General features: G+C 40.8%; 1 protein-coding gene across 2 annotated transcripts; it reads right to left on the reverse strand.

Moving 5' to 3' along the window:
- Positions 1 to 1140: 1140 nt before the first annotated feature.
- Positions 1141 to 12026, reverse strand: il13ra1 (interleukin 13 receptor, alpha 1). 2 transcript variants are annotated; one of them, XM_082526390.1, is made up of 10 exons: positions 11775 to 12026; positions 11102 to 11244; positions 10329 to 10443; positions 10111 to 10210; positions 6653 to 6840; positions 6154 to 6287; positions 4989 to 5118; positions 4593 to 4689; positions 4393 to 4468; positions 1141 to 4177 (listed from the first exon to the last, which is right to left on the reverse strand). In XM_082526390.1, exons 1-10 carry the CDS (start codon positions 11830 to 11832, stop codon positions 4082 to 4084), a joined length of 1137 nt encoding a protein of 378 aa, XP_082382516.1. In that variant the 5' UTR covers positions 11833 to 12026; the 3' UTR covers positions 1141 to 4081. The 2 variants fall into 2 exon arrangements, with proteins under 2 accessions (XP_082382516.1, XP_082382515.1); XM_082526389.1 differs by having other exon boundaries at positions 10329 to 10446; positions 11775 to 12025.
- Between the last annotated feature and the right edge of the window lie 4379 nt (positions 12027 to 16405).

Below are 16405 nucleotides of genomic sequence, written 5' to 3' on the forward strand. Positions count from 1 at the left end.
ATTTTTAAAGTCGAAGTTTTGTTGAACCTCCCTCCTGGAACAGGGCCCAGGAAGAGTGCAGCAAGCTGCCAGGAAGCATACTTTAAAGAATAAAAGACAGACAGCATCAAATGGCTTGTTTGGTCCAATCTTGTGAAACAGTCGAGGACAGAAACATAAACAGTTAGTTCTCTATATCTATTATCCGTCTATATTTCACACAATATTAAGTTTGCATTATTTAGTATACAGTCTTCTTAAAATTAACACGATGAGAAACATATGGAGAAAATATACTTTTTCATATTTTTTTGCTGAGACTTAGAGGAGAAATTTGATGTCTGTATTTTTCACATGAAACTGGAGTCCAAGTTCAAGTAGCTTTTCTGGAAGTCCCGCACATGAACCCAAACAAACTGTCAATTCAACATGAGAAAGACTCAATACTTCATGAGAAATGTGTAAAAAAAGAAAAACAATCTAACACACGACACATAAAAAAAATCTTGGCCTCCTGCTCACTGAAATGTGTGCAGTTACCTCTGCCAACAAATTCATGCATTCTCATAAACGTAGAAAATAAACAGGTTTGCAGAAGCCGCCATGTTGCCACGCCATCTAGAAACAGTGGCTGTGGAGAACGTTGTGCCCCTGTCAGGTGTTTGTCCGCGTGGCCAGAGAGACCGGCCACATACGTACAGCAAAGATGAGCAAAAGCAGAACTTGTAGCTGTTCGCGTATTGTGGAGGCAAATTTGAATTTGGCCTGGATTCTGGCTTTATCTAATGAAAATTAAAGCTGAGTAAATAACAGCAAACATTCTGGAAAATGATATGTTGCATATTCAAATTTTTGTACTGTCAGTGATGATAAGCTCATTACAATCTCTCTTCTCCCCTCTTGTTTTTTTAAGATAAATGCCACAGTCTGCGCTGTGTTCACATTCCTCGGTCCACAGGATTAAAACGGAGGCGTTGCTGTTTATTTACCCACGGGCAATCCTGATAATGGAGCTCCATTGATGATGGTTTTTCTTTCCCTACTTAATAAACATCCTGAACACGCACATGAAAGAGTAAATATACTCAGAGTTCATCGAACTTCTCTGATCAACTGTTCTGGATCTGAAAACTGTAGGGGGAAAAAAATTGCGATTTCAAAGGCAATCAACTCAGAGTTTATTTTTAAAGTCGAAGTTTTGTTGAACCTCCCTCCTGGAACAGGGCCCAGGAAGAGTGCAGCAAGCTGCCAGGAAGCATACTTTAAAGAATAAAAGACAGACAGCATCAAATGGCTTGTTTGGTCCAATCTTGTGAAACAGTCGAGGACAGAAACATAAACAGTTAGTTCTCTATATCTATTATCCGTCTATATTTCACACAATATTAAGTTTGCATTATTTATTATACAGTCTTCTTAAAATTAACACGATGATAAACATATGGAGAAAATACTTACTCACTTTTTTTGCTGAGACTTAGAGCAAAAAAAAGTAAGTATAAATATGTCTGTGAAGGTTCTCAGTCATCCAGGTCATCGTAGTCAAAGGAGCTTGCAAAGAAAAGCGTCTGGACTTCTTTAAGTTACTTGAAGACGTTTCACCTCTCATCCGAGAAGCTTCTTCAGTTCTAAGGTCAAATGGTGGAGAGTCCCAGATATAAACCTAGTGGGAGTTTCCCCCCACAGAGGGACAAAAGGACCCCCTGATGATCCTCTAATCGCCTGAGCCAAGGTGGGAAACTGGGTGTGGGTCCCAATCAGCCAGAGTTTCGGGTGAGTTCATTGTGAAACCTGGCCCCACCTTATCATGCGAATTCCTGAGATCAGATGGCCCAGGATGTGAGTGGGCGTTAAGGCGTCTGGGAAGGGATCTGGGATCTGGGTCTGGGAAGGGGTCGTAAACCACCGAAAGATGGTTTACGACACCAACTCTCTGCCATCTATAATCCAGTTTTGAGATCCCTTCCCAGACGCCTTAACGCCCACTCACATCCTGGGCCATCTGATCTCAGGAATTCGCATGATAAGGTGGGGCCAGGTTTCACAATGAACACACCCGAAACTGGCTGATTGGGACCCACGCCCAGTTTCACACTTTGGCTCAGGCGATTAGAGGATCATCACGGGGTCCTTTTGTCCCTCTGTGGGGGGAAACTCCCACTAGGTTTATATCTGGGACTCTCCACCATTTGACCTTAGAACTGAAGAAGCTTCTCGGATGAGAGGTGAAACGTCTTCAAGTAACTTAAAGAAGTCCAGACGCTTTTCTTTGCAAGCTCCTTTGGCTAAGTATAAATACAGAAATCAAATTTCTTAGAGGAGAAATTAGATTTCTGTATTTTCCACATGAAGTCTAAGCTCAGTTAGCTTATCTGGAAGTCCCACACATGAACCCAAACAAACACGAGAAAGACTCAATACTTCATGAGAAATGTGTAAAAACCACAAAAAAGAAAAAAAGAAGAAAAACAATCTTACTTGTGGGACATTAAAAAAAAAACAGATCAGAGGAAGTAAAATAAAGTCGATTATAAACTTATTTTCAGCATTGAACACTATAATAATTTCATCAAAACATTTAAACACTATCACACAAAGACTTCTGTGTTTTTACACTGCGTTTAAGTGTCCAGGAGGAGAAGCCAAACTATACGTTCGACCGTGAGCACCACTGAGGTGACGAATCAGCCGTGTGACTGGCTACGGGGCAAACGTGGAAGCATTAGTTAAAAAGAAACTTAAGAAGGTGGTTTATATCTCTACTTGAGAAAAAAGTAAAAAGGTAAACAAGCACAGGGTGTTCCTTTCATCAAGGCTGATATCCTCTGTTAAAGGCCTGCTGGAGAAACATGGTGCTGTTAAAAGCTAAATCATCAGCCTCTGCTTCTGATAAAAAGTTCACCATTTCCTTCCTCCAAGAGCATGAGGTATTTCCCAGACTACTGTCCACTAACAGACCAAACAATGAGGCTGATGATTCATAAGGACATGTGGGTATAACCTTTCAGCCTTCTGGCCGTCTAAAACAAAAGACGGCAAATCTGTTCCCTGTTTTTTTGTTTTTTACTCTTAGTAAAGTAGGCAACTAAGTGATACATTCATTACATCGTATACTCTCAGAAAGCTGGGCATGTCTTTGTTTCTTATGTACAGCATACCAGGCTGCAAGAAATCCAAGGCAGTTAATACAGTTAATGGCAGCTGGACAGGGACAGTGCTCACAGGTCAACAGCAGACTGGCTCAGTAAGTCTTCCATATATATGAAGTAAAAACATTTAAGCTGTGACAGTGACACCATTGGGGCGGTGTGAAAAAGTATTTGCCCACTTAATGATTGTCACACTTACATATTTCAGGCCATCCAACAATTTTTTAGTTACATTTTAGTTACTTTTTTTACATAGGAAACAGTAGTTTTGGATAGATTTGTTTCCTTAATGAATGAAATCATTATTTAAAACCTGCATTTTATATTCACTTGTGTTACCTAATGCTAATATTTCCTTGATAAAACATTTAAGTGTGGCAATCGGGAAGGGGGCAAATGCTTTTTCGCAGCCCTGTAAGCGGTGCAAAGGTAGTAAGTCTGTTGGGATACATGCGTGGATGACGCTGTTCTGATTTGACTCAACATTCAGGCTCAGCTCACGACCAACCGCCTACTGTCTGCTGCCGATGGGGTTGCAGTTGTTGTTGTTTCATCTGTATCAGCAGCAGACGGGTCCAAAGAGCCTCACAGTATCTGACACATGGCGGTGCAATGCAAAGCTGTGACCCTGCACTAAAATGGACGTTTGTGTTAGGCTCGATTATGTAACCGACATGATTTCCAAAAAAGGAACCACTTCGGTGTGCAAACAAAGCATGTTGATAAGGGATCAAAATGCCATGGGAGCATTGCTGTGAATACAGAATCAACTTAATGCGTTGGTATATGTTGTGTGTCACTCCATAGGGATGATAAAGACATGCAGTGTTGTATTTCCCTGTGAGATTCATGGCATCAGATTTTAGCAGCACTAAATACAAAGTGCTGAAGCAGCAGCAGCTGCTTCTAGTTGCTCTTCTTCTTTGGGAGCACGAGGGGACGTCGGGCACTTATCACCAGTCTGGCTTGTTGATTTTGGGCTCTACCACAAGAGCAATTTTACAGTTGTCTTCTTCCACCGCCATGGCCTGAAAGTTGCACAGGGCCGTCTGAAAAGAGGAAGAAGAAGAAGTAGAAAAGAAAATGTGATAGTGTTTAAGAGAAAGCCAACTGTAGCCTGGCATTCAAAGAAAAACAACAACAACAACAACAAATGCAGTTCTAAGAATTTGCAGTACCTCGGTGATTATGAGAAGCATGCACTTACAAAGAAAAAGAAAAGGAGAAACGAGCACACAAGTACACCTAAGAGCAAAAAACTCACCTTATTGTTGTTGTCGCAGATATCACTGAGGAGATCCCGAGGCTCTGGTACTTTGGGAAAGATAGTATCCTTGTTTCTACACAGAGACAGTTAGATATCAGAGGTTAGCGCAGCCCCAAAAAAACAGAACAAAATAAAACCAAAACAAAGCCAACGAACAACAGGATCCATTCAGTAAGAAGAAGAGACTTTTTACTTACTTCTGGTAACACATCACAGTCAGGACTGTCAGGGTGGCAACCACCAATGGGACTGTAATCGCAAGAAACACTAATGGACTGAAGCCCAAGTCTGCTTCTGCATGCAAACACATATAAGCATTCATTTCAGCAACAATGAAACTGTTTCATGTTTCAGCCTTTGATGTTACTTTCCCCTTTCAGCTTTTTTTAATAGAGAAAATAACATGTCGGCTTCATTCATCCATTTACACCCAGGGATAAAACTATCTTCTGATTAGCAGATGACCTGCACTAGAGCCACCCCAGAGAAGAATGTATGGCCTTTATAATTTAAAAACAAATAATAAGTCAGTGCATTCTGTTTTTTATTAACACAAGATTAGAAAAAAGACACAAAACAGAAAATGACTTTACCAAAATACTGTTGGTCGGTCCACGGTGTTTCTCCTTTTTCTCCATACTTTGCTTTGATAGCCATGCTGTAGCTACAGTGAGGGACCCGGTCCAGCTCGTGTGATGTTTTTTCTTTTAGTATTATTGGACTCTGTGAAAAGTGTTTGAGGGAAACGATCGATTTGAGCCTTGAATCAGTTGATTAAAACTTCATCCTGAGAGAAACATCAGTGAGTTTGCAAAATTCAGCACGTAACCATAAAGGACAAATTTAAATATTTAATTTGGACTCATCTACTTGGGACCCTGTCGATTTCTGCCAAATATAATAACAACCGCCACTATAACTGATGAGGGCTTGTTTTTTTTTTAAATAAAAAGCTGCTTTAGCTGCTTGGAGAAAAGTCTGTAATTTTCTCCTTATTTTCTCTTCTTATTTTCTCTGGATATGATGGCTACCATTATTCCCAAACCAAGAGCTATCATGCTAGCATGGCTTAAGGTTGTATTTAAACTAAGTCCTGTTCCAGAGGGAGCCCTGGAAGCTGATCCTTAGCCACTTCCTCCTCCCCCTCTGGGATTCCAAGACTTTCCCAGTTAAAAAAAAAAAAAAAAGGTTATATAATCTGTCCACTGAAATATGAGTTAGCCTCTAACAGATGTCTTTTAACACAAAGGACCCCATGTCTTATATGAGCTCCCACACAATGTTTTGAACTCCTTACCGTGTCCTCCAACTTCACTCTAATGCTGGAACTCATTCTCTAAGTCAGGGGTGTCAAACTCAAATACACAGTGGGCAAAAATTCAAAACTGGAACAAAGTCGTGGGCTAACGTTAGTATTTTTTGAAATATATTTATTCCTCCAGATATAAGAATGAATCTTTTCTTATGTGCTCAAACACGTTTTGCTGAAAAACTGAATATGGAACAAGCAAAGCTTAATACTAAACAATATATATATTAGCTGTATAATACCAGTAGGCCAGCTCTAATAGTAATTTGGTATGGCTTCGCGGGCCAAATGTAATTAGGCTGTGGGCCAAATTTGGCCCGCGGGCCAGAGTTTGACACCTATGCTCTAAGTGCTTTCAGTTATTCGTTTTTTAACACAATCGTAACACACATTACTTTAAACTAATGGACGTGACAGACAAAGTAAGATAGTATTGTTGTTATTCTTACTTTTAGTTGACCACACTTAGTGTAATTTATTATATATTCCCACTCGTCCTGTGCAATCACTTCAGGAGGGTACCAAGTAATATTAAATTGATTCCCACTTTTCTCGACTTTCCAGTTAAGGGGCGGTGGTCTCACTGCACAGAGAATAACAGACAGATGTTGCAGTTAGTACAAGCTAGCCAGAGGTGCCTTAAATGCAAATCATAATGCAAAACAGTGTGTATTTTGCCTTTCGAAAAGTTGGTAGTTCTAGATTGTGTCATAAAATACACAGTGCTAGATACACACAGATGCATGCCACCCCCCCCCCCCCCCCCCCACACACACACACACACACACACACACACACCATGATAACAGCTAAAATATTTCCAAGAAAGGAGAGAAAGAACAAATTATACCCCAGAAACTGAATGAGGAAGCACAAAATATTTCAACACAAGTTTCCTCTCGCATTACTTTTAAATTCTGAATTAGCACTGACCACTACACAGCTTACCAAAGCGAATGAGGCGTTTAAGGAAGGTGTTCCTGACAGTTTTGTTGTTCAGTGTTGTGTTAAACAAGACGCTTATAATATGTTGTGTGCTCACTGGCAGATAACAGCCAGTCCTCAGATCATCAGTGTAAGTATACGATGGGCATTCTTCTATTCCACTGACGATTTCATTCCACTCAACCTCAGACCTTGGAAACATAAAGAAAAAGGTGATTTACTTTTCTACCAACACACGGTATATTCCAAAAGGAAAGGACAAAACAATGAACTAATAATAAGACACTGGCATGCTTTTGCCTCTCGGTGCTGGTGAATAGAATAAGCAGGGGAAATGTGTTTCTTGCTAATGTGCAACAACAGCATCACATAGACTGTGGGACTCAGCCACCGAATAAAATAATAAAATTTGAAGTATTTCTTTAATCTCGTGACATTTTGTTGGATATTTTAAATGCAAAATGTAATAACTGTGTTTAACAAAGAAGCCACCCGGTGGGAAACAGCCAGTTATCAATACCATGTACAATATTTGTACCTACAGTACAAGTTTGGACACAATTGTGACGCATGAATGTGTTGAAACCTAGAGTGTCAACGCATTCATTAGAACTACAGCCTTTTGCTACGTGGACTAGCGATGCTGCAGTTTTATGCAATGTTTTGTAAAGTTTTGTGATGCAAAAAACAAAAACATTTTAATTTAAGATACTAATTTAACATCTATGAAACTGTATAATTAAACAGTTTCTTTTACTTCCTTATTTGTGCTCTCACTGGGAAACAAAGAAGACAAAAGTTCATAGGAAAATGGGTCTTTGTTGCAGCCTAACAAAACAGGAGTGACTTCTGGATTCAGTCTCGTCTTGGTAACAATATTGTGCAAATACCATGATGTTCACATAATAATGTCATTGTCACCTTCGTTATCTGAGACACTTTAAAAAGTTTATGTTGACAATGAACTTCTCGACGATGTCGACGGGTGAGGCAATAGAGGCGCTATTGTGAAAGTTAGCCTTTGTGCTTTGGATACAAGAGTGCAGTCATAACACATTTGAAGCAACAACTTAAACACACAATTCTCACATCTTTGAGTAATTTCAACAGCATCCTGACAAAATCAGTGGACAGTGAGGAATAACACTCTCCAAGTGAATGCCAATATGTACATACAACCTTCCCAGAGGTCATCTCAATCAACGAGTCAGAGGGGTATACTGCAAGTAAAAGTTTGAACCTAAAACCCCTGCTGGAGATCAAAGTTATCACTGTTAAGCAGAGCTTTCTGCTTCAGCTTCTGAGCGTGCTCATATAAAAAGCAGCATTTCACAGGTCATAAGACTCTTCTTCCACAAAAAATGATCCCCGTGAGCGCCCCCTACCCATTCCCTTATAATGATATGAGGATATAATGATTATAATTCCTTATAATGCTAGTGTAACGGGGGAAAATTCACATTTAGATTTAGGTCTGTAGAACTTTACTGTTGGATTTAGTTTGACCTTTTCCTTCTTAGATGAAGGATGTGTGTGTGTCAATATGACCTGGTGAAAACTTCTTAGATATGCTTAACGATGTTTCACTAAGTTAACCTCTAATTGTTAGGGAAACTCACAAGAAGACCAGTGCCAGGTGCTGCCTGGAAAATAGATAGTGGGAAAGTCTTCCCTGGCCAGCAACAGCCCGGGTGGGACAAAAGACTGTTGTAACTGAAAAGATACAAAGAATGTGTGTGATGTTATCAAAGGGACGCTGGGAAATCCCAAGGTTAGCGCTCTCGTGACTGTAGAACTGTGATGTTTGATGTGTGTTAGCTTTCCTGCATCCAGCAATTACATTAGCTTGACCACAGCTGACTGTGTTGCAGACTTTAATAACAGAAATTTCACCCACACTAGGCACAGTTTGCTCTTCACTCAGTGGTTTTAGTATTCACGCCTAACAACCTGCACATATAAAACACCATTATATATATATAGTAGAGAATTTATAATACACTTGAAATGATGTAAATAAAAGACTCAGTGAAAATGTGGTGCTTATAGCCGATTTACAAAGAAATGCTCTGCTCCTGAACTTGTTACGTGTTCGCTACAAGTTAGCGTAGTGATTTAGCCAGTTAAAAACAGAGCCACTTTCGTAATACAGAAACCTCTCACTTTACGCTCGACAGCTCGCGAGACATTTATCTAAGTTAGTTGACTCCGCAGGGTGTGGTAGGTTATTTACAGCAGAAACACCTCATTTAAGTGTTAGGGTCATGGATAACAGTGGAGCTCTGTGGCCCAGACGGATTAAACATATACCTCTCCAATATTATCTTTGATGCACTGGCTACCGGGCAGTGTGGATGAAAATTTAAAATACCTTCTTCTAATGCAGGTGCCCTTTAAATAATCACCAAGCTGCACATTAAATGTACCATTTTACCCCAAAAGAGCACTTCTGTGTCAGAGCACAGACCTGCCTCCAGGTTCCTCCCCTGGGACAGCCCTAGGTAAGAGCAGGGGTGAATAATTCTGGTTTTGTTCAGCCAATGCAAAAACTGAGTTAATGTGTAACTGAGTCCTGCTGCTCATTCTAATAAGAAATGTTCTTATGCACTCTCATGACACATCTCCCCTCCCCTTTGGTGAGGCTCATACATTTAATATAAAGTCATGTTGCTGTTGATGTGACAAAGAGAGTGAGAGTGGGAAGCTGCCACTTCCTTTATATGTGTGTTAAATTATTATTTATGATAATTCTGTGTGCCCTTTAAAACAAAAGAGGGCAATAGGACTACACTGAACGAGCAGCAGAGTTTCTCTTTGTACAATTCAGCAGGTCTTGGGTTTCCTATGTAAACTGGTAACATATCTTATGCTCTGGATTGGCAATATAAAAGTTAAATAAATAAAAATGCGTTTGGATACATGATCCCCACTTGTGTCCAAGATCACTTCATTTTTATGGATTGTCATGCAGAAAACCGCTGTGTTGCTTTAGTTCATTTCAGTATTTGCTTTTGGGTTTCTTTGTTTTTTCTTTTTTTCTTTTTCTTTTTACTTGCAACGTATTTGTTTCAAGTTTGTGAAGACGTTTACTTAATTTGCTTAGGTTTTGCCTATTTAAATACATGACCTTAAACGGCAGTCCATTGGGATATCAGGGCTCCGGCGTGTTACAGTTGGCTTGAGTTAACACTTAACCCTCTTCATTTAATGTTACATTGCCAAATATGGTTTGGTTTTGTATGCATAAATCCCCACACCCCCAACAAACAGCCTGCAGCTGGCAAAAAAGACAGAGCCATTAAACACAAGAATTTAGCCCTGATTGAACTCTGGCTCATTACTTCCACTTCAGCTCAGAGTGACCACTGACTATCAGGAAGTGTTGCAAAATTACAAAACTACCTGTACTGCGTAATGCTGAATTTCTATTTCTTTAAACTGCATAATAAAAAAGCACATACTTGTAGAAGAAACGGAGATCTGCGGCGATACCGGTTGGTGACCATGAGCAGTTTGTTTGCTTTGGGGAGTGGACGTAGCACTGAAAATCTGTCACCAGCTCTGAGAGCGACAGAGACACAGACACAGATTAATAATCAAACACATAGACAGCAATTTGCTTCATATGTGGCTCAAAAGCATTTTTTTACAACAAAGCAGAGTCAGTGGTGAGAATTACCTGGATTAGTTTCACTGACGACCACTGGCTCGCTTGATGACTTATTCCAAAAACTTCTGATAGACACATTTAAGACGTTTCCATTCATTAACCCCTTCAAAACTAAGGAAGTGCCCTGCTATTAAGAGAAAAAGAGAAGAAAAAAACTAATTTGAGTAAACAGTCTAAACCAATCCCAGATCTTTTGTTTGAAGAACTGACTAACCAACCAGACATAGTTGTGGTGTACATGCAGAACAAAAGGGTTGTGGTAATAGATGTAGCAATACCGAGAGAGAAACATCAGGAAGAAGGAACACAAGAAGCCCGAGAAACACCAAAGGCTGAGAGAAGATGTGGAGGGTGAAGACAACAGTGGTCCGGTTACCACGCGAGATCTAGAAAGCCCAGGACTCAGTGCCACACATACACACAGCTATAGCTGTCATGGCTTAAAACATGTGAGGTCCACAAGAGTGCAGCTGGAGAAACGGTACGCTGCAACACAACACAGTCTTCCCCTCAAAACTTAAAATAGCGGTTGTCTATACAAAATCTAGAAATTACTCAAACCTACTTTTCATATCTGAAAATGTTTTTCAGCAGTATGCAAATAATGAGCCTCTACTTCCAGGAGGTGGTTGAGATTACTTGCAGTCTCTTAGCAGCGGTCTTTCCGGGAATTATTGGTTATTAACTGATGAAAGACTTTTAAATTATGGGGTAAACGTTGTGTGATCACAATGAATATACGAGGTTTTAAAGTAAGCATATACACATATAAGCGTACTTACAGTGGATTCATATTTTTGTCCGTTTGTATTTGTAGACACTTTATACTGGTAATCGACAGAATTCTCTGGTGGTACCCAGGTCACGTTATGATCAAAGTCGTTAATCCTCCGCAGGGACACATTTCGTGGTGGTAAGATTTCGCCTTAGTGAAGGAGGAGAAAGAACAGAAAATGAGTCAACATCTGCAGGATCAGCGAATAAAGACGATTTATGTGGCTCGCCAAGCAAGCTGTTGCGCTGAGCCAGTCACTCAGGAGGGAAAAAAATCTTTCCCTCAAGGCACAGCTGTTACGCACACTTCTGCACTGCTGAACAGTCTATTTACCAGATCTGATCCTGCTTTCGGATTTCTACGTGGATAATTTAAAAAAGTCAGATTCCTCCTGTTTCTGTCACGTAAACAGAATCCGGATTGGAATACTAACATGGGGGTGCGCTGAGAGGATTTACACGCGCGATTTACACGAAACACATTCTCCCACAAAGTTTTCTCTTTTTCCAGAGTCCGTTTTACTGTTCCGCTACACAGTGGCGAATGCCAGACGTGACGTCACTAGTGGGAATCACCGCAAATGACCCGAGCGAGAAAACTGGGAAAAGGTGTCAAAGAAGCAGGCAATAACAAAAACCCAGGTAAATGTGTTGTAAGCGTGGACGTGTAGATCGTCTTACCGTGACTGGACTCGATCGTCAGAGACAGGCAGCACAGAACTAACAAACTTGGGAACATCCTGCTGATCCCGTGTGTTCAGCTCTCCCCCTGAAAACTTTCTATCTCCTGAGTTTCTGTTGTGAGGAGAGCGGGGGAAGCGCTCTTGAAACGGGGTCCCCTGCTTCTCAGACTCTGTGTGGTCACAGCTGTTCAGAAGGCAAAAGCAGAGAGACGTCTGCCATGTCTCTGATCTACTTTCGCTTCCAGCTTCTTGGGAGGAAGGCACAGAAAAATAGTGGGAGGCTGGAAGTGGGTGGTACGCTTCCTCCTTCTGATGTAGACACGCTGACGCACGCACTGACATGTTGTGCTTTCTTCCTTTTTTTAGAAGTCATATTTTTCAGTACACATATTCTATTTTTTATGTAAAACAAATAACCTATGATAAACCTTCGCACAACTACTAAGACACATTTGTAAGTTTCAGAACTCTAACCAAACAAAATCTAACAAAAAGGGGCGTAAAGACAAAAAACAAACAAACATTGGCTGCTGCTGGTCCCCCAACAGCCGGTAGAATGTGCTGTGTGGAGTGAGAACGTGTTAAGACCTGCAGGTAGTCTGTAAGTATGTGAAAACGTTTAAAGGCTTGGACAAAGATTCACGTTTTATTGTCATGTACAGATAAAAAGTATAGCCACATTTATCCATAATGAAATTCTTTGGCTTGTGCTCCTCAGCTTTACATGAGCATATAGAGAGTGTGCAGAAAAGGAGAGAAAAAAAGTATTAAATATTAGAGCGTTGAGACGAGTTGGTATTTACGCGTTTGTGCAAGAGTATTTACAGGTTGTGCAAAGTTGTGCAACGAGCATTTAAGTGGCATTTGTTGAAGTGATGGTGTGCAGAGTCCTGTAATTGTAGTGAGTGTGTAGTGGTGTGTATGGAATATCAGCAGTTCAAAGGTCTGATGGCTTGTGAGTAAAAACTGTCTCTGTGTCTGGTAGTGCGGGTCTGGATGCTCCTGAGCCGCCTGCCGGACGGCAGGAGTGTGAAAAGTCTGTGGCTGGGATCCGCTGCATCTTCCTTATGCAGCATGGCTGGCAGTTCACCTCTCACCAGCCTCTGCAGAGCTTTGCGGTCCAGAGCATTACAGCTGCTGTACCAAGTGCTGATGAAACCAGTCAGAATACTTTAAATGGTGCATCGATAGAAGTTTGTAAGTATTCTGGGGTTCATTCTGAATCTTCTGAAGAAGAGCCGCTGTCTTGCTGCTTTTATGATCACGCCAACATGGTGTGACCAGCTCAGATCCTCGCCGATGTTGATGCCCAGGAATCTGAAGCAGCTGACTCTCTCCACCTCTGGATGGGGGTGTGGCCTCCTCTCTGCAGTCTCCTGTAATCCACGATGAGCTCCTTGGTTTTGCTGACGTTAAGCAGCAGGTTGTTGTCGCCGCACCATGATGTCAGGACATCTGCCAGCTGGTGGGCACATGCTTTGAAAACTCGACCTGGAATGTTGTCTGGTCTAGGAGCTTTCAGAGTGTTTACTTTCCTGAAGTATTTACACACGACTGCCTGAGATATCTGAAGAGGGCAGCACAAAGGTCACAATACACCAACACAGTGTAACCATGTGCTTACATCAGGCTCTGCATCTCTGCACCAGTTGTAGACTAACATGGTCTTCTTGCAGCCAAGCAGGCGTAGACAGCTAACAACACTAGGTTTGCACAAGTCATTCACAAGCATCACTCCAACAGGATTAAAACTTTATTTTTTAAAAACAATATTTTACTGTAAAGTTGATGTTCAGTCATTTAAGAAGACAACATGATCAGATTTCTTGTTATGCTATTCTATCCAAGTTTATCAGGGACATTTTACCTTTTTAATGCTGCAATGTCTGAAATGTTGTGTTATTGCGTTTTTAGCTTGTGATGCCTTGTAGGACCTGGTGTCCTGAGTGTGATCACGTATTTATGAGCAAAAGGCACACGGGAACAACAGCTGTTGTTGCTTTCTACACATGCTATTGTTTTTGTAACCTTGAGATGTTTCAGCGTGTCGCAACATTAAGAGACATTTTTTTGTTTTGCAAAGCTACCATCTGTGACCATTACACCGTGGTGCATGCAAATAATATTTTAATGATGTCTTGTGAAACTTGTACCTTCATATTTCATGTTTTTTACATGTTAGCGGTGCATGCCGTGGCTGTAGACCCAATTTAATTGTTTATACATTAGTTAAAAAAATAGAAAAATAACACCTCTCATGTCATTCTTGGCTGGTGTAGTCAAAGAAACGGGGCAGTGAGAGAGTCACACATGGCCGTTTTATATTTAATTTTGACTGCAGGTGGGAAGCAAGGTCACGTCATGTATGAGCATATTTACAGTAGTTTCCTCGCTGCCTGCCTCACTAGTTTTCGTAGATATCTGCAGTTTCTGAGTAAATGCCGCTGTGGAGCCAAATTCCCAAAAAAATGTTGAGACTCTGTTTAACAGTACAGATGTAAATGGGAACCTCGGGAATCTTTTCTTCGGAGGAACTCTGCCTCTTTGAAAATCCAGCTGAAAACAGCTGGTGGAATAAATGCGCTGCATCCAGTAACACTTGCTTTTCTAGTCTTTTGTTCCTATTTATTTATTTTTTGCTTTTTTGGAATGCGTTGCTGCCAACAAATTCAAACTGAGTTCATATTTTTCTTTTCATGAAATAGTAAAGCGTCTCAGTTCACTCATCTGAGGTTTTCTTTGTGCTATTGTGAATAAAACATGTTTGAGATTTCCGCTTTTCTGCCCATCAGTCTTATTCCTTTGTCCTCTCAAAAACTGAAAGCACAAACACGCACGTCGGTGATAGCAAACAGGTTAAATGTTTGACACCCACATAAAAGTATTTACTTATATGTCCATTATCTTCATGCTACGTGTGGTTGGTTTATGTTGACCAATGAAATACGTTGCTGAGAGAGAGGAGGGTGAGGAGAGCAATTGAGGATGTGCAAATGAGGAAGGTCAAAAGACTTCTTCAATAATCTGAGGGGTAGGGTCAAGATTTGGAACAAATACCATGAAAGCGTGGATCCATCTTGGTTTGTATGGGTATTTCAGGGTTCTGGTGGTGGTGTTATGGTTTGGGGATCATTTTGGGGACTTTGGGCTTTTTTTTTTTAGCCAAATGTTGATTTAGCTGCCACAGCCTCCTTGAGAATTGTTGCAGGCCATGTCCATCCCTTCAAGACCACAGTATTCCCATCTTCTTCCAGCAGGATAACACGCCATGTCACAAAGCCCAACTGGTCTAAAACATCGTAAACTTAAACTTGAACATAACGATGAGTCAAATGACCATCACGGTCAGCAGATCACTGTCTAATAGAGCATCTTTGGGATGTGGCTAAACAGGAAAGTCACATCATGGATGTGCGGCCAACAAATTTGCTGCAGATTTGATGTTGTTGTGTCAATATGGACCAGAATCTCTGATGAATGTTTCCAGCATCTTCTATCTATGCAATGAAGAACTGATGCAGTTCTGATGGCAAAAAGAGGTTCAACCCACTATTAGCTATGTGTAAGTAATGAAGTAACTGATGTCCGACCCTGTTCTCCAGGCAGAGAAAGAGCATGGACAGCCACTCATACCTTCAAGCAAAGACTTATAAAAATGGACTGTCGTCTGTGGCACAATACATGGTTTAGTGGGGTAAAAAAGTTCTTTGTCATTGTCACCTCAGTGTTTTGAAATCAGCTGAGCAGGGCTGGATCTGACAGATAAACAGACACTGTGTGCTCATACAGTATTCACATGCCCAGCCTAAAACCTTTATACACTTGTTTTTGCAGCAACTCCCCCTGCTGGCCAGTAGAACAAAGTGCAGGTTTACAACTCCATTGCAATGGCCTCACTTTTTAAAGATTTCACGCAAATGCGTCAGTTTATTTAAAGCCTATTTTTGTTTGCTATGACTTCACAGCAGCCAAAAAGGGAAAAATAGGTTGATCATTAAAAAAATGATAAAAAAAAACCCCAAACTCAGTGTCTGAAGCCTCATATAAGCTTTAGAAAGAGCGTTATTGTTCTGCCCTTCTTCACTTACATCATGAGATCCTGTTTCAGTGCTCATACAGGAACCTGACTATTGTTTTAAGAATGAGCTGAAAAACTGAGCTTCTGTACTTATCCTCGGGGAGTATCTCCCCCTGCAACCTCCAGTTTAATCTACAATGGGTAGGTTTTTTTTGTTTCCGTCTTTCAGGAACAAAAACATGTTAATGATTCAGGTTAATACCTGCTCACTGAAAATACACACATCCAGATGCTGAGACAAGCTGCTCATTTCTGTTTGAGCAACTATTACAAGAAAGGCTGAGCGGGTTCCACATTATCACATCCAAAACACAGATCAACACACATGTTTCCCTCCCCCAAACAAATCCATGTTTTTAATCTCTCTCAAAAAGTCTCTAAAGCTCAAAAGTTGTGTTGGAAGCCCCCATTTCCCCTGGAGCTACTTTGGACTTCACCTTCCTTCCTTCCTTTTCAAGGAAGAGCATTTCCCTCTCAAGGTGATATTTCCATTTGGTTGTGTTAAATGCCAAGTCAAAATAGCGCTGCACGGAGTTGACAGTGTGACGTCG

The sequence above is a fragment of the Aulonocara stuartgranti genome (genome assembly GCF_965226115.1).
Source record: "Aulonocara stuartgranti genome assembly, chromosome: 3".
Classification (NCBI taxonomy): domain Eukaryota; kingdom Metazoa; phylum Chordata; class Actinopteri; order Cichliformes; family Cichlidae; genus Aulonocara; species Aulonocara stuartgranti.

Excerpts from the sequence above, each read along its gene's own strand:
- il13ra1 (XM_082526389.1), bottom strand. The coding sequence starts at position 11,832 with ATGTTCCCAAGTTTGTTAGTTCTGTGCTGCCTGTCTCTGACGATCGAG. Across the intron at positions 10,447-11,101 it reads GACAAAAATATGAATCCACT|CAGGGCACTTCCTTAGTTTT; the intron begins GTAAGTACGCTT and ends TTCTCTTAATAG. Across the intron at positions 6,841-10,110 it reads GATCTCCGTTTCTTCTACAA|GTCTGAGGTTGAGTGGAATG; the intron begins GTATGTGCTTTT and ends TATGTTTCCAAG.